The sequence below is a fragment of the Magnolia sinica genome, chromosome 6 (assembly GCF_029962835.1).
Source record: "Magnolia sinica isolate HGM2019 chromosome 6, MsV1, whole genome shotgun sequence".
In the NCBI taxonomy this organism is placed as follows: Eukaryota; Viridiplantae; Streptophyta; class Magnoliopsida; order Magnoliales; family Magnoliaceae; genus Magnolia; species Magnolia sinica.
The window spans coordinates 96,386,602-96,413,791 of record NC_080578.1 but is presented as its reverse complement, the minus strand read 5'-3'; the positions used below and the strand labels follow the sequence as shown (position 1 = coordinate 96,413,791).

General features: G+C 42.0%; 2 protein-coding genes across 3 annotated transcripts; one reads left to right on the top strand and one right to left on the bottom strand.

Moving 5' to 3' along the window:
- The first annotated feature begins 508 nt into the window (after nt 1-508).
- Nucleotides 509-8,553, top strand: LOC131249170 (transcription elongation factor SPT4 homolog 1-like). Its single transcript, XM_058249779.1, has 5 exons — nt 509-688; nt 1,534-1,625; nt 3,674-3,729; nt 6,828-6,889; nt 8,023-8,553. Exons 1-5 carry the CDS (start codon nt 602-604, stop codon nt 8,071-8,073), a joined length of 348 nt encoding a protein of 115 aa, XP_058105762.1. The 5' UTR covers nt 509-601; the 3' UTR covers nt 8,074-8,553.
- Nucleotides 8,554-11,798: 3,245 nt separating this feature from the next.
- Nucleotides 11,799-20,641, bottom strand: LOC131249169 (universal stress protein A-like protein). 2 transcript variants are annotated; one of them, XM_058249778.1, is made up of 4 exons: nt 20,364-20,641; nt 16,437-16,543; nt 12,837-12,952; nt 11,799-12,280 (listed from the first exon to the last, which is right to left on the bottom strand). In XM_058249778.1, exons 1-4 carry the CDS (start codon nt 20,617-20,619, stop codon nt 12,202-12,204), a joined length of 558 nt encoding a protein of 185 aa, XP_058105761.1. In that variant the 5' UTR covers nt 20,620-20,641; the 3' UTR covers nt 11,799-12,201. The 2 variants fall into 2 exon arrangements, with proteins under 2 accessions (XP_058105761.1, XP_058105760.1); XM_058249777.1 differs by having other exon boundaries at nt 12,837-12,955; nt 16,440-16,543.
- Nucleotides 20,642-27,190: the final 6,549 nt, after the last annotated feature.

Here is a 27,190-nt window from a genome sequence, read left to right as displayed (position 1 = left end):
CTGATAAGAAGATCGGCCCGATGCATGCCCGGATTGCTGATGTGTCGTCCGAACCGACTTAACTTCTGTCTCGGTTTAGTGAACCATGCCTCGGATCTGACACATCCTTTGGCGACCCGAGGCATTAAGTCCGAGTCTCCGAACTATGTATCTTTTGTCCCCAACAGGGTCCATCATAAAATTTATATTCCATCCAATCATCTCATCTCACTCTAAATAACAGGACGAATGGATTCCCCTAAAATAAGGCCATTCGTCGATTGATGCGTGTCACGCGAATTTAGAGTTTTAGGAGTGACTTTATACTGTTCCCTGGTGTTTGATATAATCCAAGCCTTATATTTTACTTAATATATGGATCCATAGTGGAAATGAGAATTTCTACCTGATGGACGGTATAGATCATATACATTGATATTTTATCTCAAGCTAGACCCACTGCGTGCCTACGTAATTCACACTATCGCAGACCACAAAAAACTCCCCTATAAAAACAGACTCTTATCTGTAGAATCTTCTCCTCTCTAGAGCGTTCCCGAATTCCAGACCGCTACTCGCCGTTTTCCTTTTAACCCTTGCATTCTTTCGATTTCCCCTTGTAATGGCGACGGTAGCGCAGATTCCGACGAGTTTCGGCCACGAGCTTAGGGCCTGCCTTCGTTGCAGGCTCGTCAAAACCTACGACCAGGTATTTATTTTTTATTTTTTTTCACTTTCCCTTCTTTCTAGGGTTTCTATTGGTTTTTGGCTCATGATCGAGCCTGCAACAGTCCAGTTGAAACTCCTCCGTGGGGCCTTCCTGCATTCACGATGGACCGTCGGAAGATCGCTACCGTCTTTGGCCCTATTTTTCCTTTGATTTTTAACTATCCTTTTGTAGGCCGCTGATCGAAATGTTTGCGTTTTTCGATTTTGGAATTTTTGGTGGAATCGTTTGGCCATTTTTGGGTTGTATCGAATCAACGGTCTGGATTACTGCGCTCAAGGCTCGAGGATGCTTTGTGTTAGTCGTGCTTAAGTCCTATCACCTGGCCCACCCAATAGATGGAAACGGTGGCCCCCACCGAGGATGGCACAGGCTATTAGGAATATGGATCCGTCCCATGAGTGGGCTTTCTCCCATCAGATGTGTATCATGGTTAGATTTCCATCTGGTGGGCCCTGCCATGGATGGACCGTGGCGTAAAAATATTGGAAAAATCTTACCCATCTGAGCGCCTCCTGTTAAATGTGGACTGGTGGTGATTTCTGTTTTGGAACTGTACATTGTTAAGGCCATTGGTTCGATGGTTAGGATTTTTCAGTGGATGCAATATTTTTTTGCATAGAGGCCATCAAAGGTATGGCTTGCTAGATTGACTGTCTGGATCATCTCAAGAGACAACCACTTAGGCCCCATCCATGGATGGGCCTTCTTGTGGATCGATTGAATGTGTTTCGACTGTAATGGGGCCGCTCATTTGGACTGCTGTTTGTGGATTTTTTTTAACAATGCATCTTATTATTATTATTTTTTGTTGGTTGATGGCGCAGTTTAGAGAATCGGGCTGCGAAAATTGCCCATTTTTTAACATGGATAATGATCATGAGCATGTCGTCGACTGCACTACACCCAATTTTACTGGGTATGTTTTATTATAATCTCTACAATTTTGGTCATCTCTTCTTACATTGTTTCTTATCTTTACAATTTAATTCAAGTTAAGATGTTTAGAGACCCAATTTTGCCCTTTTTTTAATATGGAGAATGATCATGAGCATGTTGTTGATTGCACTACACCCAATTTTACCGGGTATGTTTTATTCTAACTTCTACTATTTTGGTCATCTCTTCTTGCATTGTTTGTTATCTTTGCAATTTAATTCAATTTAAGATGTTTAGAGACCCATTTTTCTTTCCTTGGAAAATTTTCTATATATATTTTTTGAATGGTAGATCACATCAGGGGTGCACACGGGTCGGTTTGGTCCGGTTTTGGGGTGAAACCGGAACCGAGCCATTCCATATGGTTCTAGGATTTTCGGAACCGGAACCAGACCATTAGCACCCTAGAACTGAACTGGAACCGGACCGTGAAAACCAGTTCGGTTCCATGTTTCTGTGGAGAGAGAGAGAGAGAGAGAGAGAGAGAGAGAGAGAGAGAGAGAGAGAAGGGGGGGGGGGGGGGGGGGGGGGGCAGGGGGAGCCGCACACACGCAGCAGGGTCGGGTAGACTTGAGTTTTTTTTTTTTTTTTTAAATGTAGGTTCGGTTCCTGGTTCGGTTCTACATACCCCTAAACTGGAACCGAACTGATCTAAATGGTTCTTTGATTTTTGGAACCAGAATCGGACCAAACCGGACTGTTTGATCGGTTCCGGTCTGGTTCCACGGTTCGATGTGCACCTCTAGACCACATGCATGATAATCAAAGAAGTTCCAAAAAGTGGGCCCCACAAGCATCTATCGATGTGCCTTAATAATAAGGTGCTTTCTTTAGCTGTTCTCTCTCTATTTTTTCTATGTTGTCTTTCTTGTTTTCTTGTTCTCTTGTAGCTTTTGCTTTTCGGCCTTCTTGGCTTTTAATAAAATCGTTCACCTTTCCAATAGAAAAAGGAAAAATAAAAAATAAAAATCATAAGGAGCTTTTATTTTTTTTATGGAGGATCCAACTGTGTGCATTTGCAAGTTAAAAAATGTCTAATGACATCTTTAGGAGTTTTTTTTCCCCCTAATGTTCTAGGATTCTCGACTACTTATGATGGACCTACTTATGCATAGAAGCCAAGTCTTTAAAGATGCGGCAACTAGGACTACTCCTAAGGTTTTTGAGCACATGGTAGTGCCATCATAAATGGCTCCCCATCAATTTTTTTTTTATAGTTGGGACTGCTCCCCCATTTCTTTGGTGTAGTTTCCTTTTGCGTGAGAGAAAATGGCAAGAGAAAGTTGACTTTACTTGTGAGCACTGCGTCATCATGTATTATAATAACAAAGTGAGACTTCACTATGGTGCATCATCATGTATTATCATAACAAAGTGAAACTTCACTATGGTGTACCTTATGCCAAGTAAGATAGCACGACAATGATGCTCATGTTGCTATATGTTTACACATATTGTCAAGATGTTCATCATCTATGAACTCAAAAATTTTAAACACTCGATGACTTGTTGTACAACAATATAGCATTCGCAATTAGATGATTGTCGTGGTCCATACCTGATTTTTTGTTTGTATTTTTTTTTTCAAATTTTCATAATTCTTTTGTGAATATGTTCTAAATTAGTTTGAAGATCTCACTAGGATTTCGTTTTCGGGACATTGGTACGAGATACTTAATGGATAATTGTATTGGTTTTGCTATGTTCAAACTTTCTGCAATTCTTTCATGGGTATCTACCATGTTGGATGGAATAACCGTTTGTGTATTTGGGTTCTTGATTTTGGAAATACACTTATATCGCTGGTCCTATATCCATGTCATATCTGTATCTTTATTTGTGTATCATAAGGTTTATGCTATGATCTTATCTCAATTTAACTCCATTTACTTATTTTGAACTTGAGTTCTTTGGGATTAAATTGTAGATGGAAGCCTATTATCTTCATTGTAGTTTCTTATAATTCCCATAGGAAAGAAATGGAAATGGATAATTAGAAATTTGAAGAGATTCCCTTGTTGTTTGCAGAATAATTTCAGTCATGGATCCAAGTCGAAGTTGGGCAGCTCGGTGGTTGAGAATTGGTAAGCTGAAATGTTATAGCCCGTAACTCATTGACTATGATCAACCTATGTAATAGACTATTAGATAGCGGTTGATTGTAATCATCAGTCTATGTAATAGACTATTAGATAGTGGTGGATTGTAATTAACCTATGAAATAGTCTATTACATTGTGCCTGTGGGTGTTTTGTGCTCTTGTTGCTGGTCCCCAGCCCGGATAAAGGAGGTTTGCGTTAGGTTAACGGTCATCATGAAAATTATGCCATAGCTTTGATCATGAATCTGAACAATGTGACATTCTAAACTCATGCCCAGGCGTTAATTGAAATAAGGCTTAGATGATGATGAAACGTTCTAGCCTGCAAAGGTTTTAAATTTATATTTTTTAATAATTCCTGTAAAAATTCCATGCTTTTCCACATTATTTTAGCACTAGTTTGCAGTTAATGCATCCATTCTTACGTTAAGAAATCTCTTTGACTCTGCTTTTTAGCGACTTGTGAGCCTTTCTCAAGCCCGGGTTAAGGATGGTAAGGGATTATGCTAGATATGTGAAATGAGAATTCCTTTTCCAAATATAAATCTAGGATGTCTATAGGGCCTTAGGTAGGCATGATTGTTGAAATCTGAATCATAAAGCCGACCCAAATATCCAGGATAATTCTCCGTCTATGATGTAAAATTTCCCTTTCTTTCCTTTTACTTTTCCATCTTTAGTTTCCCTTGGCCAACCATTTATGATGCATCTAGGACCATGCCCAAGATGCATCCGAAGCACTCAAGTCGTCCATTGAAGATCTATCAGTTCATACCCAGATCAGACCATTGAATGTTCCTGATCAGAGATCTGATAGACCTAGCTGTCCATATTGTAGATTTTTGATTGATGATCTGGATCAGGACCACATGGTATGATGGCATATTTCAATAAAATATGTTACCTCATTGACCGGTGGTGCCCACAGGAGTAATTGAATGACTTCTATAGCCTGCCAGTTAAATGTCCTTTTTGGGCACTACGTACTACCATTCATGTACAGAAAAGGAGATTTGGTTCCCGCCATAGTCTATATGCAGCTGGTACATAAACTCGAGTGTTTGTGCTGCTTTAGACTCTAAAAAGTATTAGAGGCGCGCGCGCACACACACATACACACACACACACAAAGAAGAAGAAGAAGAAGAAAGAAAGTATTCTCCCTCTACTGAGGTTATGACCCTGGATTAAGTCTCGCTAGGAGCATACAGTGGGGCAGTGGCCCTGATGCCTTACCAGGAAAAAACAAGGATCTTGCTGAGATTCCAATTTTTAAGGGTACTTAATATCTTTTATATCAGATGACTGCTACATAAAGGACTATTCAACTCTATGGTTTTGCATAGGGGCCCATATGATTGGTCTATAAGGTGTTCTAGGTGGATCTGAACTCTTTGATGCTAGTTAGTTGCTATTTTTTACTTCTTTAGATACAATTCAAGGTAAGTTTCTTTATAGGTCCGATAGGATTTTAGATTGATTTTCTAATCAAACAAATAACCACTAAGGTTACTACAAGGGCTTTCTCATTAAACAATGTACTTAAGACTAATAAAAAGTAATGCAGGGACATTTTCATACTGGGCTCGAGTGGGGTCGCCTGTGGGATGCAGGGGCACACTCGGGGTGGGTGACCCATGCGATTTGGGGCCCACAGGGGAGGTCTCGTGTTCGAGACCTCTTGCCATGGGTGATTAATGCACATTTCACACCGGGCTCGAGTGGGGTAGCCCGTGGGATGCGGGGACACACTCGGAGTGGGCGGCCCATGTGATTTGAGGCCCACGAAGGGGGTTCGGCCGAGGTCCTAACTCATGAGATGTGGAGCCTGGGCTATGAGATAAAGGGATTAATTTGTCATTCTCTAACAGTTCGAGCTTTTAGAGCAAGTGGTTAATTGTCCTGCATCAAATTGGTATTAGAGCGGGAGGTCTCGTGTTCGAGATTTCTCACCAGGGGTGATTAATGCAGGGGCATTTTCACACTGGGCTCGAGTGGGGGCGCCTGTGGGGTGTAGGGGCACACTCGGGGTGGGTGACCCATGTGATTTGGGGCCCACGAAGGGGGTTCAGCTGAGGTCCTAACCCATGAGATGTGAAGCCTGGGCTATGAGATAAAAGGGATTAATTCGCTATACTCTAACAGTTTGAGTTTTTAGAGGAAGTGGTTAATTGTCCTACATCAAAAAGCCTTACATGTGATGAAAAACAGTTTATGATAATTGTTAAATGCCAGCATGTTTTGATTGGAGAACTGATCAAATACAGGTTCAGGCACCACAACTTGTCATGCTGTACTGTACTGCCATAATGCCACCTATGTAGGACATCCGTTCCATGCAAGTGTTTGGCCCCACTATGAAGACCATCTTTTCTCGAAATTCAGTCTGATGCTCTCACTGGGCGAGCCACACCTATGTGTCAGACCATGGTTATTCATTGATTCCAATGGTGTGGTCCACCTGATGAGGGGACTGGCCTGATTCTTGTGCCCGTTGATCTTCATGGTGGGGCCTGTCATTCGCTGCTTGGCATGGTATGGATCATGTACAAGTGATATGTTGGTAGAAGATTGAATGGCATACCAAGTTGTTATGCAAACACCTGTAGGTGATCAGTTCTCGTGTTGCTTGATCTGGCAGCGGTTGGGGTCTTGTGAATACAAGCTTTGGGCTAGTAGGCTGTTGGGTTATCACCATGCTCCTTTTGACTATCTTCGGGCTAGTATCATCATCATCATCTAATCCATATCCCTAGTAATTGGGGTCAGCTACATGAATCTTTTTCTGCCGTTCAACTCTGCTACCAAGGAGCTTGGAATGTGCGTTTGTCAGGATAAATGAGAAAAAGATGTGCTGTTTGAATTATCAAACAAACTCTCATAAGAATTTGGTTCCATGTCACCACTGGAGAGTTGTTTTCACCTAATGTTTCTTCTACTCGGCTTCCTTGTTGACATTTTGATCTCCTTTTTGCCGTGAGATCTGGCCAAGGAACACTTTGAAACAAGTGGGAGTAGTTTAGTGCACTACTTCATTTCGATCTGGCTGAAGTTCACTGATTATTAAGAGTCCTTTTACAGGAAAATTTGTTCCTGGTTGTTATACACTTGCTGTCTCAGAGGCGCTTCCAGATGAATACCAGGTTGGATAATTTCCATCTCTTCTTGCAGTCGTAATAAGTTTATAGGTTTAGAGATGTGCCTAGGACAATTTCACATGGGAAGAGGTTGAAGAAGTGATTTGCAGCACACAGGTCAATGTGAAGGCATGTGAGCAATCCAGACCATCCTTCGGTGAGGTCCACTGAATGTGTGGGGTCCCAAAAAACAGGCCGCTGGACTATTCAGGTGGGCCACACGAATGATAAAATGGACCTGTTGAGAAAAAGATGCCCGAGGTCTCTATTCAACATGCATGTGAGGGTGAGGCCCACTTGATGAATAGCCTGCCTTGATTTTGCACATACGGATGTTCACAGCCCTCTGCACCTGACAAGTGGTTTGCGTGCTGTGGATCTCCTCTGCATTTTGTCAAAGTCATGGTTGACCACCTCTCCATATGATTCTTTTCTTTTTAGCAAGTGTGCAGGTTGGAGTGGGCTTGGGCTTGGGAATCTGCTTATGGGTCAGGCCTGGTCCACACCTCAGTTGACAAGTAACTCTGACTCGAGTCACCAGACCCTCATGGACTTTGGAATCTGCTCATGGGTCAGGCCTGGTCCAGCTTGGATGCCAGGCCTGTTTAATAAAAGCCTCGGCCTTACCCTGACCCAACCCACATCAAGCACAAGCTGGATCCTAGACTCAGCAAATGGCTTGGGCTGTCGCTGACCTGACCATACCAAACCCATTGTCATCCAAACATGGGCTTGGCCTGGCTTGGTCCATGCCCAGCCTGGTTTGTCCTCAACCTAGAGTGCATGGCTGGGTATGGACCTCGATTTTTAGAGCTTGATTGGGCTGGCGTACTCCAACTTGAAAATTTAACAGCGGACCTTGGCGCTTGGCTAGTGGGCTGTGCTTTGGTCCCAATTCCTCACTCAGTGGGCTGTGTGAGGCCAGGTTTCTTATCCCCCATACTGTCTCAGTCAGCCTGGACTGGTCCAGTTGCACCCCCAAATGGCACCTTCCCGAATTTTCTTATGGTGTTGATTTATCAGATGGAATAACCACATGATACATAGAATTACCACCAACAGCATAATTGCAGCTTCTGTTTTATTTTTTTAACATTTTCGTGATTCGGCACTTGATATTGGGTGTGCCATCAATGCAGGGAATTTGTGAAGACAACCATGTCCAATATGTGCAGCCCAAACGTGTATGATGACTGTTTGGATGTGTATCATCACTTTTTGATGTGCATTTGTTCTGTGAGGCACTCCAAACTTGTTGCTCGTCTTAGTATAGTTGGCAAACTGCTGCTGATAGGAAACCCAAAGATGGTTTCAGCTTAACATTTGAGGGCGTGTTTGGATGCACTGTATTTGCAATTACCGGTCTGATGGGAGTGGAAGTAGCCAAGTTGTGATAATTTTCCTAGCATTGGTGGCTCGATATTGCAATTGCGTTTGCTATCTAGATGTGGACTTGACTGGAACATAATCATAATCTGAGGGGTATTTCCTCGTTATGAATGCTAGGAAACATCATTAATTCAGTTTGGAATCTGTTTGACTTGTGTGTCTAAACATGGCCTAAAGGTGGAGCCTATAGTCACTTTTTTTGCTACTTTGTTTTGTGCATGTGATGAAGCATTGATTTGTTGAACCCCTGTTTATAGCTATAATAGAACGTTGCTATACCATAGCTTTTGTTTTTTTCCACTCTGGACAATATTTAAAGATGGGATTGCACAACCATATTTTAGTTCGTCTGACTCGACAGTGATATGGGTGGGTTCTTCAGCCTTAGGTAATGGAAGCTGTTCGTCTGGTCGGCCTCTCAGTGGGATGTGACATGATACCTCTACATTCCCCTTGAAATGATCCCAGCTGTTGGTGTGGAGTCGTGGAAATAGTTAGTTATCATCAATGGTCTTTATTTAGTTGGGGCCCAGTTGTGGACAGTCAAGGTCATCAAATGGTGCTTGCCTACCCTCACCATCTGGTTGATCAGGGCCATCCCTTAGCCTGACCTAGCCTGACTTGCCAACCCTCACCATCTTTTACCATTCTTCAGGGCTATTTGAAAGGAGAAAGCTTTGATACTCTGGCAGGGGGTGATGGATGATTTGCAGGTACTTATAAAATGCTCAGAAATTGCATACCTGTCATACAGGTAACTCAAATGAAACTGCCCTAATCATGGGTCCTGGTTTAGATGTATCATTAGCCAAAAATTTACACTCATTTGATTTTCTGAGCATCAGATAGGTGGGACATGTTGTGGGCTCATCTCCACAAACAATAAAAGAGAGGTTGCCATTCTCATATTGGGAATAACTGAGCAATAGTGAGTTTGTGCATCAAGCGTTGTACTTTGCCAGAGTATCAACTCCCTTCCCATTTAAGAATGATTCTGGACCCCATCTAGCTAGGGCAAATGAGCCAGTTGGAGATTTGCTTGAGCCTCATGCATTTAAATTAGGGGCCTGAGCCAGGGTAGCTGAATTTTTTCGAATTAGTGGAATCAACAAAAGTCTAGCGCAAAATGCTCCTAGAGATTTCTAGCCCTAGTTGTAGGAATCTATACACAACTCTACCCAGTTCTAGGAATCTCTACACAAATCTTAATTTACAAAGAAGGCAAAAATTGGTTAGGTCCTGCCCCACCTACTGTTTTAATGCTCTCGTTAAACCTTCTTTAATAAACCTCTATATGTGGCCTTCAAACTGCCATGGAGTGTTGACATCATCCCAGCTTGCTTCGCTCTTGGACAGTCCCTTCTATCTTAGTAAGTCTAGCCCCATCAAACTAAGCCATTCCAAGTGCGGTTGGATGTATCTAACTTTGCCATTGAGGGAGTAATCATGTAAGAGGGGCACTACATTGCTTATGAGAGCAGGAAGCTCAGCGATATTGAGCAGTGCTACATAGAGCTTGGCATCGAGCTGACTCGGATTGAGTTAGGGCTGACCCAACTCGACCCTACTTGTTACTGAGTCCTGCAGACCTAACCCGATCCGATTCTGGGTCTGGCCTGGACTAATCTGGATCAAGTCTAACCCGGTCATAGGTACCAAGTCAGGTCGAGTCTAATCTGGATCAAGTCTGACCCGGTCATAGGTACCAAGTCAGGTCGAGTCAGCACCGAGTCGGGTCGGGTGCAGCGGGTATCCGCAGGCTGAAATCATAACTCGGAACCTAGGTGCACCTGCCGGAATTGCAGCCTCTCCATCAGCTACACAGCATCTCAGATCTGAAATGTCAAATATGGGATTATTATTTTTTAATATATACGAGTCGGATTTCGGGTCGACTTGAGTTGAGTTACTGGGTGACCCGAACCTGCCCAGCTCCAGTGCTACATTGTATAACAGAAGGATATTACGGTTATGGTGTATTGCTTCAGAACTTGCAGATACCATCTTTTGGGATCTAGATTTGTGGTGACAACGGACTAGTGGCCATGAGTTGCTTCGAGTCTCAGAAGAAGTTGAGCCCGAAGAAAGCGTGCTAGTGAGACTTATTGGCGGAGTTCAACATGGTGGACTACCGGCCTCGGATGGCTAACAAGGTGGCTAATGCCCTAAGTAACAACTGTGAATCAACTCAAAGGATTACAGATTTACAGTGGTTTTTATTTCAGTCTCCAAAGAAGTTGAGCACAAGGCAAGCACAATGGTAGGATTTTTTTGGCAGAGTTCAACATGCTGAGGCACCAGCCCAAGAGGACCAACTGGTTGGTAGATGCCCTAAGTAGGAAGGCAGAGTTGGCCTCATTTGCTCAACTCTATTGAGGTAGGGTTGGGGCATGACTCAATGGTGAAGAGCTTGATAGAGATTGCTAAGGAGGGAAAGACATTCCAGGTGTAGGATGACCTCTTAGATCCTGTTTGGCCGGACCGATCCCACGGTATTAGGAGGGATGGGATCGCGATATCCCAGGATATGCATGACGAGCCAAACAGACCTGATGAACTTGTCCCGGGATATAAGCAATCCCATGGATCTTAAAACAATCCACTGACATCACCATCATTACCTTCAAATCCATCCCATCCCTTGGTTGGACGGATTGGAAGGTAAAATCCCGAGATATGCTGGCGTGCCAAACAAACCCAATGAACTTGTCCCGGGATATAAGCAATCCCATGGATCTTAAAACAATCCACTGACATCACCATCATTACCTTAAAATCCATCCCATCCCTTGGTTGGACGGATTGGAAGGTAAAATCCTAGGATATGCCGGGCATGCCAAACAGACCCAATGAACTTGTCCCGGGATATAGCAATCCCATGGATCTTAAACCAATCCACTCACACCACCATCATTACCTTAAAATCCATCCTATCCCTCCTAATCCCGCCCTTAGTCACCAAGATTGGCTCTATATACCTAAATGGGGTGAACTACAGCACAAATTGCTAGATTGGCATGACACGATGACTCGATCCTTGAGTAGGGAAGCTCGTTCAGCATGGCGAGTTCGAAGACACTGTAGCGACAGCACAAAACACAGAGTGAAAAAACTAGCTAACTACAGCATAGAAGAGCTACGGATTGCACATTAGAGGAGTTGGCATGGTTGTTCCTCGAGAATTTGGTGAAGTAATGGGTTATCCTTGAGGACATCGTGAGTGAAGTGATGGCCAAGTCCATTCATCAAGTGGGCCACCTCTTATACAAAAGAGGATGGATGTTTTAAAGACACTTGTAAGTGGTTCCCATCCACCCACTTTATATTGTTAAAAGACATTGTCATATCTATCAATGATTCAAACCTTTTATAGGATGGAACTTGCCGTGGATGGAGGGAAAAAAAAAAAAACAATATTAGGTGGTAACATTCAAATCTTTGACCATTTAATACTTGTGAGTATTAGGGCCGTCCATCAGAAATAGGCCCACCTTTACTTAAGAAAATAAGTCTTAACTGATATAAGTAAATAAATAAAACTGTTTCTCCAACGCATATACATCACACACAGTCCATGAACTTTCACACAAGTCTATAAGGCAGACCATGTACACACCACCACGTGTTCCAGCATGCCACATAGGCAGCACATCCAGTCCATCCATCAGGGTGTCCCCACCATGTACATGTCCTGGCCCAGGAATCTGACCACATCCAATCCATCCATCAGGGTGTCCCCACCATGGAGGAAAACTGACTGAAGTTTTCTAAGCCGTCTACATGTTTCCAACATTGGAGCCCACCTGATGAGCAGGCCAGCCTGATTTTTGGGCATGTGCATCTACCTAGTTAGACCTACCTGATGAACGGCTTGGATGCCACACCTATCTACAGATCTAGCATGTGATGGCACACGTGGATGGTATGCCTCACTTGGGGGGTTTAACTATGAGGATGGGGCATTTCGCATGATGCGCACAATAGTCACTGACGCTGCCCAGAAATGCCCTGCAACCAGCAAGAGAAACAATTCAGTATTAGGAGATTGGGCTTTTCTCAAAGTCCACACATGTGGCCACTCGGGACACGTGTGAAGCATCATAGCCGTTTATTTCATCTAGTGGGGAGCAGATATCCTAACAATGGATGGTTTTAAAAAGATTGCCAACGGTCCATCTTGATGAGTGGACCCATTGTGATTCTTGGGCCCAGGAAGAACTCTTACACGATCATCCATATGGTGGGCCTGATCAAGATCAGGACCATTCATCATGTAGGCCCCATAATGCATGTGTTGTGGCCCAAAAATCCGGCCGTTGGTCTAGTCATCACATGGGACTTAACACACATGAAAATACGGACGGTCAAAAGGAACTGATCAACGATCTACATTCAATGCAGGCACATGGTCCAGCTGATGACAGGACCTTGATTTCTGGCAGCAACACATACAAAGTGGGTCCCACCTGATGAGGGACCCAGAGCCCTGCTCTCTCAATCAGTCATACCACAGACTTGACTGATCCTATCCGTTGAAAAATAAATCAAAACGCATGGAAATTACCTCTTGATCTTGCCAAGGCCACGGCTTCCTACAACGACAAGATCAACATGATGCTGCTCCGCGGCCTGACAAATCATGTCCTTGGGATCACCGTCCAGAATCAGGGTTTCGATCTCGATCTGCATCAACGGTCAGGATCCAGTTGTATTGTCATGTGCTAGCCTGAAGACTTTTTAAAATCTCATATATAGATATATAGCTAATTATAATTATTTGAATGTATCACTTTATACTTTTAATTCCAGAAGAATATTGAAAATTTGAAATCAAAGATTCAAAGAACCAACAATAACAACAACTACAACCATAACAATGATTAACAGTAACAAAGTAATTATTAATAACACTCAATAGAATGATAATCTCTATCACTCTTCAATTAAATTATTTCTATAAAAATTGTATATAGAAATATTACTAGTTAAGTGTAACAATATGATTATGATATAAATACCAGTAAATAACTCGCTATTTATGTCGGTTTCATAGCCAATGGGTATTTTCACATTGAAACTTTGGCATAAGAGGCTTATTTAAATATGCTGGGTCCATTGTGATGTATGTGACATATCTGAGCCGTCCAATTATTTTACTTGAGCATTTTAGGTCACAGTCCCAAAAAAGAGGTAGATCCAAAGCTTAAGTGGCCCACACTGTAGCAAATTGTGGTCGTGAAAGGTTTTTAACAATCAGCGTTCAACCCACTGTTTCGTGTAGCGCGGTCCACTTGAGCTTTGAATCTACCTCAATTTTGGGTTCATGCCCTAAAATTATCCCGCGAATGGATGGATAGCGTGGATAAGCCACATATATCATAGTGGCCCCACATGAAATTTGTATCCTTCTTGATTTTAGTGTAAAAAAAGTAAGTGGTCATTGTCAACATAAAAAAAGTGTAGGAATTACATTGGTAATTAGTCATTACCCATTTACATACATTTAAATGCATTTCCAACAAATGTGTGGCGTGGTGAAAAGGGGAGAGGAGAAGATACGCCATCTTCTTCTTGCATAATAAACTTTGAATCCACTAAAAACTTTTAATCCATAAGATAAAAAATTTCTAAAAGAAATAATTATTATTGACAATAATAATAAAAAGTCTCTTTTAATATGGCTTATATAACTCATAAATTTGTAACTTTCTCAAAATAATAATATTTTATAAAATAGTAAACTTATAAGAAATGGTAAAGATGTCTAATTCTACTCAAAGTCTTTTAGAAGATTCAAAACAAGAGTTAAACATCATTATTTACCTTTCATAATCCTTAGAATTATCAAAAAATCATTCCGATGGGCTATAAATACCCCCCTCCTCTCTTCATTTCACATCAACCAACAACTAAGCTACTCCCACCAAGAGAGAGAGAGAGAGAGAGAGAGAGAGAGTGGGTGCTTGAGTTCTCAAGCCCTCATCTTCTTCAACCTCCTCTAGCATCCTCTAACTATCTCTTAGCTTCCTAATTCCACTTAGGTCAACTCTTCCAAACCATAATACACTTACTTCATCCAAGCCACATTCAAGTGTATGTCAAAGATCATGCCATCATCACTGACATTCATACTTCATCAATCGTATCATTACTTTCATTCTCAACATCCATGCTTCTCCAGATTGCCATTGAATGTATGCTCAATGACTTGTCGGAATTTTGGATCCTGTCATATCATAAATTCATGGTAGCCTAGTCCTCTTAAATAGCATCTTAATATCATCACATCTCTTATTAAATCTTATTTTTAAAAATTCTCCGGACATATGCATTGGGCTTGCTGGAATTTCAAACCATGCCACATCAGAAATTCAACTTTACCTATTCTCATTTAATATTTTACATCATATCATTTTATCTAGTGGATCCTTGCAGCAAAAGCAAAACTTGCTGCTTATAACTTAGAAATTGAAAACCAAATTTTGACCATTTTCTTTTTACCTTGAAATGCTTGACTTTCTGTAGGCAGGTCTTTAAAAAATCTAGGTCTTGCTTTTATTTGTTCATATATTGGTATATATGCTTGTCTGGTTCTTCTAAGATCTTGTTCTCACCTACTTTTGTTTCGGACAACAACTTGGTCTATAAGGTTAGTTTGAGTGCTTGGTCCTGCTTGGTATGAGACTATGGTTTCAGCCATAACTATTCTAGTCTTTCTTTTATTTGTTCATATATTGGTATATATGCTTGTCTGGTTCTTCTAAGGTCTTGTTCTCACCTATTATCGTTTCGGACTTGGTCTATAAGGTTAGTTTGAGTGCTTGGTCCTGCTTGGTATGAGACTACGGTTTCAGCCATAACTATTCTAGCTATGGTTTTAGAAAGCTATCATTTCCTATAGGTTTAGTTTTTGTTTCGAAGTCTTTTTCTAACTCTTCTAAGGTTTTATTATTTTCGATAGTACAAGGCATGTTAATCCTATGTGATCTTGTTCATTCGAAGTTCCTGTTAAAACATTGAACCTGTCGTCATATGATGTTGGCTTGTTTCGAAATGTGCTGGTCTCTCCTTTTTCTAAGTGGCAGGATATCATAGATTCCATGAATCTGATTGGCAACTTTTTAAATTCTTCTTTTTGATCTATGTTAGATATGTATTTGGCTGGTTTAAACAGGAGTGTTATGTTTCCAGTTTGAGGATTAGTATGGACAAAGTTTAGTTCTTTCTGTTGTTTAACTTTTGAGATTGCTTATTTCAATTCCCATAGATTAGATGAGCTTTTTACCATTTCTTCTGTTTTCTTTTGGATATTAGTATTGTTAAAGAAGTCATTGGTTCTTACCAATATTTCTTCATTTACTTTCCTATTTAAAATTTGTTATGGAGTCCTTTTACCATGTCTTGACTTAATTGGACATAAATCTGGAATTCTATACTTATTGTCAGTACATGCACTGTTAGCCACCCCCACTGGGGATCGATACCAAGACCTCAAGTGTTGAAACCAAATATCTCCACTCAATCTACCAGTTGAGTTATGGATCAGGGTGTTCTGGAATTCTATACTTACATTTCCTTGAGTCAGATCGAAGTCCTTGTACCCTTTGGAGGCTACGACTAACTTAATATTCTCAGTAGCTTCGATAGGCATAGTATAGCCCAGGTCTGCATTAAAATACCCAACGACTTTTATCCAAAGACTTACATCTTTCGTCCACGAGGCAACAAAGATAAATTCAGAAACTATTTTGAAAAGAAGATGGTGATCTCCTCTTCTATCTATGCATCTACTGCATGAAGTCGCCCCCATTTAAAAAATGCTATTGTGTCAAGTGTCATTTAAGTTCCCCATTCTATTGCATCACTTGGCATGATGGGATATAGACAAAAAATCATTAAATCTAGAGGTCCAAATATAAGTTTTGCCCATTGAATGTGGACCATCTCTGAATTTCTAATCATCTATCTTAACTGAAAATCCAAAAACCATGATACATAATGCACACAGCCTCATTACATATTTGAATCAATCACAACTATAGTGGGGCCCAGCAGTTGCACAATCTAAATATCCAACTTTCAAATCATCCAAACCATTGATCATGTGTGGCCCACTTAATAGAAATCTTACAAGTGATTCACATGAAAAGAGGAGTTTAGAGCTTACCATCCTTCCTTGGCAGGCTTCCAATGCACGAGCCAGTAGTAGTGAAGAGTTCTGTTCCTGTGCTTTCCTAACCGACTCGACCACAGTAGATGTTGCATACACAGCTGTGTTACAAAATCCAAACCGAAGGTCAGACAAACCATGCATGCACGTGTATGAATGTAGAGGTGTACGTGTAAATATGTTGATTGAGCCCTCCAGTGGGGTAATTGTGCTTGATCCAGGACGTTCATTCAGGTGGGCCCACGATCTAAATATACGGTCCAAAGAACCAGGCCTAACCAATGAGGACATCCAATCCATCCAATAGGGAAAAAAAAAGCCAGATTCAGTGGTCCACACTTGTTTTTTGCTACTTATCAAAGGCTAGATTTTCTCTCTCTCTATGGAGTGGATCACCTGATCAGTTAATGGGGTGGATCTTTGCATTAAATGATCTGCATGGTGGGGCCAACCTATTGGACGGTTTGGATGTCGCATTTACTTAATGGATTGGAAGTTGTCGGTTTGGTGAACCATGTGGTGGTTGGACTTGAGGCCTTCTCATAACGATGGAAAGTTCTATACTTCGATTACCAAAGATGTTGGAGCAGCTCAACTGGTTAGAACTCTTGTGGGACCCACATGGTTTGTGTATGATATCCTGTCCGTCCAAAAGCTGCTGCTCACCCGGATGATCTCAAAACTCAGGTCAATCCAATCATACGACGGATCACACCGTTTAAAATAATGTAAAACGCCCCGCAATCCAAGTCAAGTGGTGGGGTTTCACGTGTTATTACTACGGCATCCAAACCATCCAAATGTGTCCTACCGTGAAGATGGGATGCCCCACCTTGATGTAAGTGTTTTATCCACGCCGTCCATCTGTTTTGACAGCTCATTTTAGGGCATGAGCCCAAAATTGAGACAGATCCAAAGCTCAAATGGACCACACCACCAGAAAAAGTGAGGAGTGATGTCCACCGTTGAAAACTTCCTAGGCCTAGGATGATGTTTATTTTCCATCCAACTTGTTCATAAGGTCACACATACATGGATGAAGGGAAAACACAAATATCAGATTGATCCAAAACTTCCGTGGCCCCCAAGAAGTTTTCAGAGTAGGCGTTGAATCCCCACTGTTTCTCGTGGTGTGGTCCACTTGAGCTTTCAATATGATTAATTTTTTGGTCTCTGACCTAAAATGAGCTGGCAAAACAGATAGACGGAGTGGATAAAATACTTCCATCACAGTGGGTGCCTAAGAGTCAGGCACCGGGGATTAGGGGTGTACACGAACCGGCTTGGTTAGCTCGCTCGACTTGACTCGAAAAAGCTCAATTCGACTTGATTCGAAGTTGAGTTCGAGCTGAGTTGAGCTGATTTTTTAAGCTCAAAAATGAGTTCGAGCAGCCCCAGCTTGACTTGACTCGGATCGAATTCAGCTTGACTCCAGCTCGAATCGAACTCAGATCAAACCTGTTTGGTGACTCGATTACTTTGCCATTGATGTTGCTCACCAACTGTTTGATAGCTCACCAACTGTTTGATAAAATGACCCAACGAAATGTGGCTGGTTGCACGGAAGGTTTGGTTAGTGGCAAGCAAGGTATGTACATTAAACAAATACATTTTTATTTTTTTGGTTTTTATGTTATTTAGAAGGTATTTTATCAAACACACGTAAAATCATTGTCTTTGTTTGTAAAACAGTGGATTTTTAAAGTTGCAGTTCAAGTGTTTGTGAAAATGGTTCAATGGCGAGCTTGGCTCAAGCTACTGACCGAATCGAGCCAAGCTGGCCAGACAGACTCAAGGACTGAGCCGAGCCAAGTTCGAGTTGAGTGTTCAAGCTGAGTCGAGTTGAGGCTAGTTCAGCTCGATGTACACTCCTACTAGGGATATCATCATTAGAGCTGTACACGAGAAGAGTATGCTCGGTTACTCGACTCGCTCGACTCGGAATTACTTGACTCGACTCGACTCGTCATGAGTTTGAGCCGAGTACGAGTGGGTTTTTGAAACTCATTTTGATTACGAGTAGAGTACGAGTTGAGAGTTACTCGACTCGGTACTCGACTCATACTCAACTCATGTACTCGACTCGTAAGGCCTTGTTGAGTGGACCTGAGAAATGTACTTACATTGTCTTGTCGGGTGGAGACTGGAGAGAGGTAGGGAGACGTGAAAGGAAATGTACGAGCGTTTCAAAGTCAGATAGAGACGAGACGGCCACAATAATGACGTTAGAAAACATTAATACTCTTCAGGAGTATGAATATCCGTTCTCAAGCGTATATTAATTATACATTTTGCAATATTTATCCCAATCTAAAACCGTTCATAAAGTGGGCCCCACTTGATATTTAGTGTCGTTACCCTTGAAAGTGTGATTTTTAATTGAACAGGTGGTGGAGCCTATGGTCCAACTTCTAGAACCACCTAACCGTTCATTCGATCTTGGATTTGTTTATTCTTTATGATATTTGGGATGTCCCATCTATGACATGGCCCACTATTTGAACGGTTTTGATGGATTTGGTTACATGTTTGCCACGTGTGCTGTTACAGTTTTGAACTGCAACCATACATTTAAAAGGTCCACCATGGAAGGAAGGGTGGCTGGAAATGGAATTGCATAAGCGTCAAATGATACGTGTGCACTGCATCTTTCCAAAGTACACACGAGTTCTCACTTCTGACTAGTGAGACCTAATTACAACAATCTAGACCGTTGGTTTGTTGATTACAGTGTAGATGGACCATCCCAAAAAAATACAAAGATTGAAAGATTTCATCCATGAATAGCATGACCTTTTTGATCTGGTTGTAGAATAGTGTGCTAGTACTCTTCTCAATTGTCTCTTTTTCGTATCAAGTAGATCCAAGGATTGCCTGAGTTGGACTTGGCTACTCGACTCGACTCAATTTCTGCTCGTACTCAACTCGTACTCGGGCGAGTAGAGCATGAGCAGGGTTTCCATGCTCCATTGCCGAGTAGAGCCGAGTACGAGTAGAACTTAAGGCATTAAGAGCCGAGTACGAGTAGGGCGATACTCGGCTCAGCTTGACTCGTGTACAGCTCTAATCATCATGTGGCCCCGACCACTTGAATGTGGAGGTTTTCCTGCATTCTTCTCGTTGTCATCTATTCCGTGGCCAACATTAACATCTGATCGTCAGAATTTTGCGTGGTGGGTGGGTCTTAAAATGTGGATATTGGACGGTCCAGATTGATTGTTTGGACGGATCACATATTGGGAGTGTAACATCATGGACTGTTGATGGTTCCAAAGAATCTCTTTGATCAGATGACCCCAACCATCTCATCCATGGGCCAGAAAAATAGACGGTTATAGAAATAAGGCCAACTTTTGAATGGACAGGAACGTCTGATCGTGTGAAAATTTCGTGGTGCGTGGGCCATAAAACGTGAGATAGACCTACTGGACGGTCCAGATTGATTGATCGGACAGACCATATATTGGGTGTATACGATCATGGACTGCTGATGGTTCTAACTCTTAACCATCTCATCCATGGGCCAGCAAAATAGACAGCTATAGAAATAAGGCCAACTTTTGAATGGACATGAACATCTGATCATGTGGGTAGGCCATAAAATGTGGGCTAAACCTATTGGACGGTCCGGATTGATTGATGAACAGACCATATATTGGGTGTGTATGATCATGGACTGCTGATGATTCTAAAGAATCTCTTTGATCACATGACCCTAACCATCTCATTCATCGGCCGACGACATAGACGGCTATAGAAATAAGGCCAACTTTTGAATGGACAGCAACATCTGACCGTCTAAATTTTCCGTGGTGAATGGGTGGGCCATGAAATGTGGGATAGACCTACTGGACGGTCCAGATAAACTTGCACAAACGAGGAGCACTGTAAGAAGAGGACCATGTGTAGTTATGGGAGTACCAGGTCCGGCTGGAAAGATGTAGTGCTGGAAAGGCTGTTGGACGTGAAGGAGAATGAGGGTCGGTCTTTCTTGGGCCTGCTGATCGGACGGTGATGATGAAGGGAATAGACGGTCGAGGACCCACTTGAGAGCGTAGAAGCTCCCTTCGCTCTCGTCGATAGCAACCAAGACCTCCATTTTCTTCTTATTCACAGGAATGCCACCGCTCTCTCCCTCCTGCCTCTGTTCTTCGCTCTCTAACCGACCCGACTCCATCTCGCTCGCTCTCCCTCTCTCTCAAAAAGCTACGTGGTTTTTCTTATAAGTCTTAAAGACGTATTTGCCCGTGTTTGTCCTGTGAAGGGCAATTTAGTCATTTTGTGGGAAAAGAATGGTAGTCCGGTGTGGTACTCGAAATAGTAGTCCTCTCTCTCACTTATCAGAATCCGGGCTTTAAATCCGTGTATCTGACCGTTGATCTGATGAGTTTACCATTCATGGACCATGCCTCAGGAATTATTCTTAGATCGGAAGAGCGAACATGGACCGTTGCTTTATTCATTTGATAATTCTCTCTTCACAGGCCACCATTGGAAGACTCGGGATTATTCGATGAGAAGAATTTTAAGAACTACAAGATCAACGGTCTTGATCACTGAATCACGGGGTCAATTATACAAAACAAATCATGACTTGCCGAGATTGGTCCGGGCCAGGACTTGTCCGAGCCCAACCCATGGGCTGAATACATGAGTCTGTTCTAGCCCATGTCCAGCCCATTCTGCTAGCCATTTTATACTCTGGCAGAATTAGGGTTGTGCACGATCCAACCTAGCTAGATAAGCTTGCACGACTTAGCTCGATCTAGCTTAACTTGAATCGGCTCAAACGATGACTCGAGGCGGGCCAAGCTTCAAATAACTTAGCTCGTTTTGAAAACAAGCCGAGTTCAATCATAGTAGATCTTGACTCAACTTGACTTGAACTCGACTCGACTCGAATATATATTATATTATATATAATATATTGTATTTAAAAATAAAAAATTAATATATTATATATATATATATATTATTAATTGAATATTTGATTTGGGATTTGAGTTGGTATAGATTTGGTCAATTGGGTCGGGTGGCTAGGTTAAGTCGGGTGTCGATTGGGTCGGGTTGTTGGGTTGAGTCGAGTGCGAGTTGAGTCGGGTTGGGATCAGACTCAACTCGACTCGAGGTAAGCTCGCCTCTACTCAGATTCACTAGCTTATCTTAAGCTCGACTTGAAATTTTTGGAAAACATGCCAAGCTCCAATGGCGAGCTCGAGTTCGAACTTAGGAGAAAACGGACAAATCAAGCCAAGCTTGGCCACCTTGACTCGACACGGCTCGATGTACAGCCCTAGGCAGAATATGACACTTGATATATAGGCATTCATAACTGTACACGTGGCATAAACTCAAAATAAACCGACTAAATTGTGGAACTCATTTTCAATAAGTCACGATTTGAAAATCAGATGGGTCCAAGAATCCTAACCTCTGATCCGTCGGCATTTGTCTGTTGAAATAGGACCATTGAATACTGTTCATTTTTAACCGTCAGATAAATATCCACAGCCAATTTTAAGATGGAAATAACCATATTAAAGGGTAGTTTGGTCCATCAGGAGGTTTGTTATCCCATGGGAGTGATAATCCACAGGCCAACACGTGTCAGTTCGGAACACGTGTTTCGATCTGGTGGCATTGATGCCTTGATCTTCCACCTACAAATCGACCATACTGGTATTTTGCTATTTATCAATGGCTAGAAATTGTTTTTATGGTGTGGATCACCTGATGAGTAGAGACGGCTGACATATGCATTAGGTGATCCTTATGATGGGGCCAACCTATTGGAATGATCAGATGTTGCATGCAATTAATTGGTTGGTAGTTCCTGCTGGAATTACCGTAGTTTGTGGTCCAACCAGTTGCACTGGAGACCTCTTTTTCTGACCGTCCATATGTTTCGTGGGTGGCCCACGTAAGCTGTGAGGCTTAATTACCACCGGAATCTAATCAATGTTCGAGAGAAAGAGATTCAGCTTATTAGACCATTGAAATAATCAGCTGAGCAAATGACTAATTTACCCCCAGCCTTTCTATATAAAGTCTTCTCTACAGCAACAACTCAAAAGGACAGCTTTGTCCACAAAACGGAGCCACAAATGCATGAATAAAAGACCATTTTACCCCTTGTCTGAAAATGGGACAAACGTTACAAACTCTGGCTTCTTTGATACTCTGGTGGAGCATGTTGTTAATACGCATGCACATGGAACTTGCATACATGGAACATCTATAACTCAAAGCATACCGTCCATATCAAATTTTATATGGGACATAACTATGTAATAAACTGAAAAAATATTATAACTATCTGATTAATGGACATCCCTTGGATGATGAAAACAGTCATTACCAACGGTTCATATTCAACATCCAAATATCCATTAATCTGAGATAGTAGTCCCTGATTTCTTCGATGTGTAGCATCTGCGTCTGTTCCCACTATTTTGTCAGTTTATTTTAATGTAATACATTCCACGTGTACAAAACATGTATGGACGTATACGAAGTATCGTACTCCGCCAGATTATCAAATCGCTGCTTCTTTTCGGGGCTCGGCCACTACGCTAAACCGACCGTAAGTACACGATGCCTTTAACCAACTCCGGGTATGCCACGTGTCGCACATGCGGGAGAGAATATTCTGACTCACATCAGACTTGTAGTTATTCGATACGCTTGAAGACTATGAAAATCTGTACTCATGCACTTAGGGCGGAGCACGTAAGCACCTCGATCATGACCGTCTAGATGGTGGACCTTATCTTCAGTGGTGAATGGCCATTAAAATTTTTTTGTAGGCTACCCAATTTTAGTTGATATTTGTATTTTTTTTCTTCACTCGGATCTGTTTGACGTTATCAACGGGTTGGATGGCAAATAAACGGTTCTGTTTACTTATAGGCCCTGGGAAGCATTTAATGGTGAGCGTACAACCACCACTGTTTCCTGTAACCGGATTTGCTGGTGTACCAAACGTAGGGGTGCACCCGGTTCTGGGGTGAAACCGGAACCAAACCGTTTCCCACGGTTCTACCGTTTTTGAAACCGGAATTGGACCGTTAGCACTTTAGAACCCAAACGGAACCGGACCATTAAAAATAGTTCCGTTCCCGATCGGTTCCACAGTTCTGGCCTTTAAAAATTCCAACCCAGTTGGATTCCAATTAGTTGTGAGGCCCTGCACTAAATCTGAATGGGCAAGTGTTACAAGTATTACATTAGCGATCAATCCCATCCATCCAATTGACACTAGTAAAAATGAATTCAGTAAAGCCATAAAAAATAAAAATAAAAAATTAAAATCAAGATATGCATACCAGCCATGTTCACCTGCCAGAATTGCAGCCTCTCCATCAGCTACACCACATCTTATATCTGAAATGTCGAATTTGGGCTCATGCCTTGCTACAACTCACTGTATCAGCATCAACATCTGGAGGCCTATATCCCATCTGGATCTAAAGCCATAAGCTTCATCTCTATTTTGTGCAAGAAAAACCATTTTGACTGTGACACAATCATCTTCGCTGGGGCTGGCTATAAAACCCATCTACTACCATTCTTCCTGCATTTGCATCTTCCCACCTGTCCATCACCAGATCTGTCATTTCCCCTTGCAGCATCCATCTCTAGCAACTGCTTCCATGAACCTCGCATCACCCACCGTCTCCTCTGTCAGCGACAACCCATCTGATATGTTTTCAGCCATCTGATTCCTTCGATAATTTGACCATTCCCACAATTGGGGATCAACAGTGCTATCTGAACCGTGCATCAGCGAGTTAACCATTAGCAAAAGTATCAGAAAATAAGCAAAACCCATTTGAGATTTTCCCAAAACAGAACAAAACCCTTTTGAGATCTGCAAAGAGAGGGGTCTGACCGTCAAGGGAGGGCGCCACACGGCTGCCGGTGTTTGGGACGGCGAGAGGGGGGGGGGGGGGAGAGAGAGAGAGAGAGAGAGAGAGAGAGGGACTGAGGGAGGGTGAGAGAGAGAGAGAGAGGGAGGGCAGAGGGACGGAGGGGGGTTTCACCTTCGCGAGGTTTTTTTTTTTTTGCAGGGGCGAGATGGATGCAGGGCGGCAGGGGGGCGCTGAAGCTAAGGGCGTTTGGCCAGCGCTGGATGTGGGATAAAGACGTTTTACGAGGGTTATACTGTTTACATCTCATTCCCTTTTCTGTTTGGGACAGCGGGATAAAACCATTCCACCACACCCTCGTAAACAGCGCCTGGATTCTGCCAATCCCGAGATATAGGTTTTCACCGCTGTGTAGGGCCCACCAAGATATCAATGAGATATCTACTCCCTCCATCATTTTCACCTGCCTACATTCAGCCACAAAGTTGTTTTGAGGTAGCTATAAAGCAATGAGTGGGGCACACCATGAGAAGTAGAGATGCAAACCCATCCATTTGTGACCATCCAAACACCCTGCTGGATATCCCATGGGCTATCCCAAACCCATGGGATCAACAGACAAACACTGACACCACCATCATTACCTTAAAAACCATTCCATCCCACCTAATCCCATGAGATCGGTCCGGCCACCTTAGATTTGGATCCGTTTACTTTTTTGGATGCATTAAAAGGGGCTGTAAAATGGATGGACGGCGTGGATATACAACATATCATCAAGGTTGCCCCTAAGGTAAGGGTAACACCTAATTCGCCGGTGCACACCCGGTTTGCGTGTCTGGCAGCAGAGTTACGGTTATATCCCAACATATTTATGCATAAACCACGTGGGATAAATTTTCACCTTAGTTAAAATTCTAATATGCCATGGCAAAGAGAATTGCATATCAAGGGAGGAAACCGGACCGATCCAACGGTTTCGGTCTGGTTAAACGGATCCAATGGTTCAATGTGCACCCCTAACCACACACACAGATGTGAATGATGTGTTAACGTTATCGAGTTCTATGGGTCCCATCAAGAAGTATGAGTTATATCCAAACCGTCCATCCACTTGGTGAGCTAGTCATAAGGCTTGAGTCGAAAAATAAGATAGATCCAAAAATCAAGTGGACTACATAATAAAAAGCAGTGGGGATTGAATGCTTGCCATTGAAATTGGATTAATATGATATTTGTTTTTTCTCTGTCCTAGTGTGACCTTATAAACAAATTCGATGGAAAGTAAACATTACCGTGGGCCCTACAAATGTTTTAACGGTGAGAATCATTGTCCAAGTGGTGTGGTCCACTTGAGTCTTGGAAGTTACTCATTTTTGGCATAAAGATCTAAAATGATCTCGCCGAATGTATGAACGGTGTAGATATGATAAATACATCATTGTGGGGCCATATAACTTTGATCTCCTCTGGACCGTTCGTATAACTCGGAGCTCGAGGAGCGTCAGCGCTCGTCTTCGCGTACCCACTCCTGCTAGGTTGCAGGTGTGCGGTACACCAGCCAATCCGCTTCCCTGTTTCCTTAGGTGTGGTCCACCTTAGATTTGGATCCGTTTACTTTTTTTGGATGCATATAACTATTTTCCACACACACACATATATGCGGTCCAATGATTTGGACCGCATGTGTGTGTATGTGATTTCCTGTGAAAGGATTGTGTGTGGGGCCACTGCGATGTTTGTGAGAAATCAGCCTCGTCCATCCATTTTTGAGCTTATTTTAGGAGATGTGACTAAAAATGAGATGTATTAAACATTCAAGTGGGCCACACAAGGTGGAAACTGTAGGAATTCGGTGAGCAGCATTGAAGCATTCTTATGGCCATAAAAGTTTTGTATCAGTCTATCTTTTGGTATTTTCACTTCATCCCACTGGGAAATACCTTGTAAACGGTTTGGATAACATATGAACATCAAGTAGAGCCCAAGAAGGTACTAACGGTAGGAATTTCTTTCTCCAATTTTCCTCTGGTGTAACTTAGTTGAGGTTTTAAAAAATAAAAAATAAAATTTATCCAAGTCAATTTTTTTGTAGAACTTCCTAAATTGAGCTTGCAAAACTAATGGACGGAATGGATTTCTCACATACATTGTAGTGGGCCCCAACCAGTATCCTTTGCGCAAGAACTTTTACGGCCCTAATAAGTTTTCAGTGGCAGGCATTCAATTCCCGCTGCTTTCTATGTTGTGGTCCACTTGAGCTTTGGATCGGCCTCAATTTTGAGATTATGCCATAAAATATCTCGAAAATTGGATGAATGGTGTGGATATAAGATATATGTGATGGCGGGGCTCACAAAACTTTGCCACGTAAATACACCAACCAGGTCCACTCCAATCAGTAATGCTCTTTTTACGCTTGAAAGAAAAGCTTTATGTGTAACTGCTATTCGCAAATCAATGCTACCCAATAGTGGGTGGTGAAATGATGTGGTAAGTTTTCATCAACCGTCATTGGCAAGTTCTGATCACATATGACTCTCCTGGACAATCCAAACTCGCAGTTTCAAATAGGATTTTATGTTAAAACTTATTAGTTTTAGGAACTTCTTACCTTTTTTTTTTTTTTTTTGTACTATTTTTAAAGTTTTAGGAGTTCAGTTATGATCAATAGTTTACAAGTTTTACTGAAATTATTTATGAGTTTTGGTAATTTTATTATTTTGAAAAAAATATCTTATTTCAAGCCAAATTAGAAATCTAGGGCTTCTTTTGCTTATATATAAGTATATCAAATACATTGTAAGCAACACTTTATTTTCAATACTATCAATTATAATTTTTTATTTTAGATATTTCTACTTAATTGTATGTTCAATG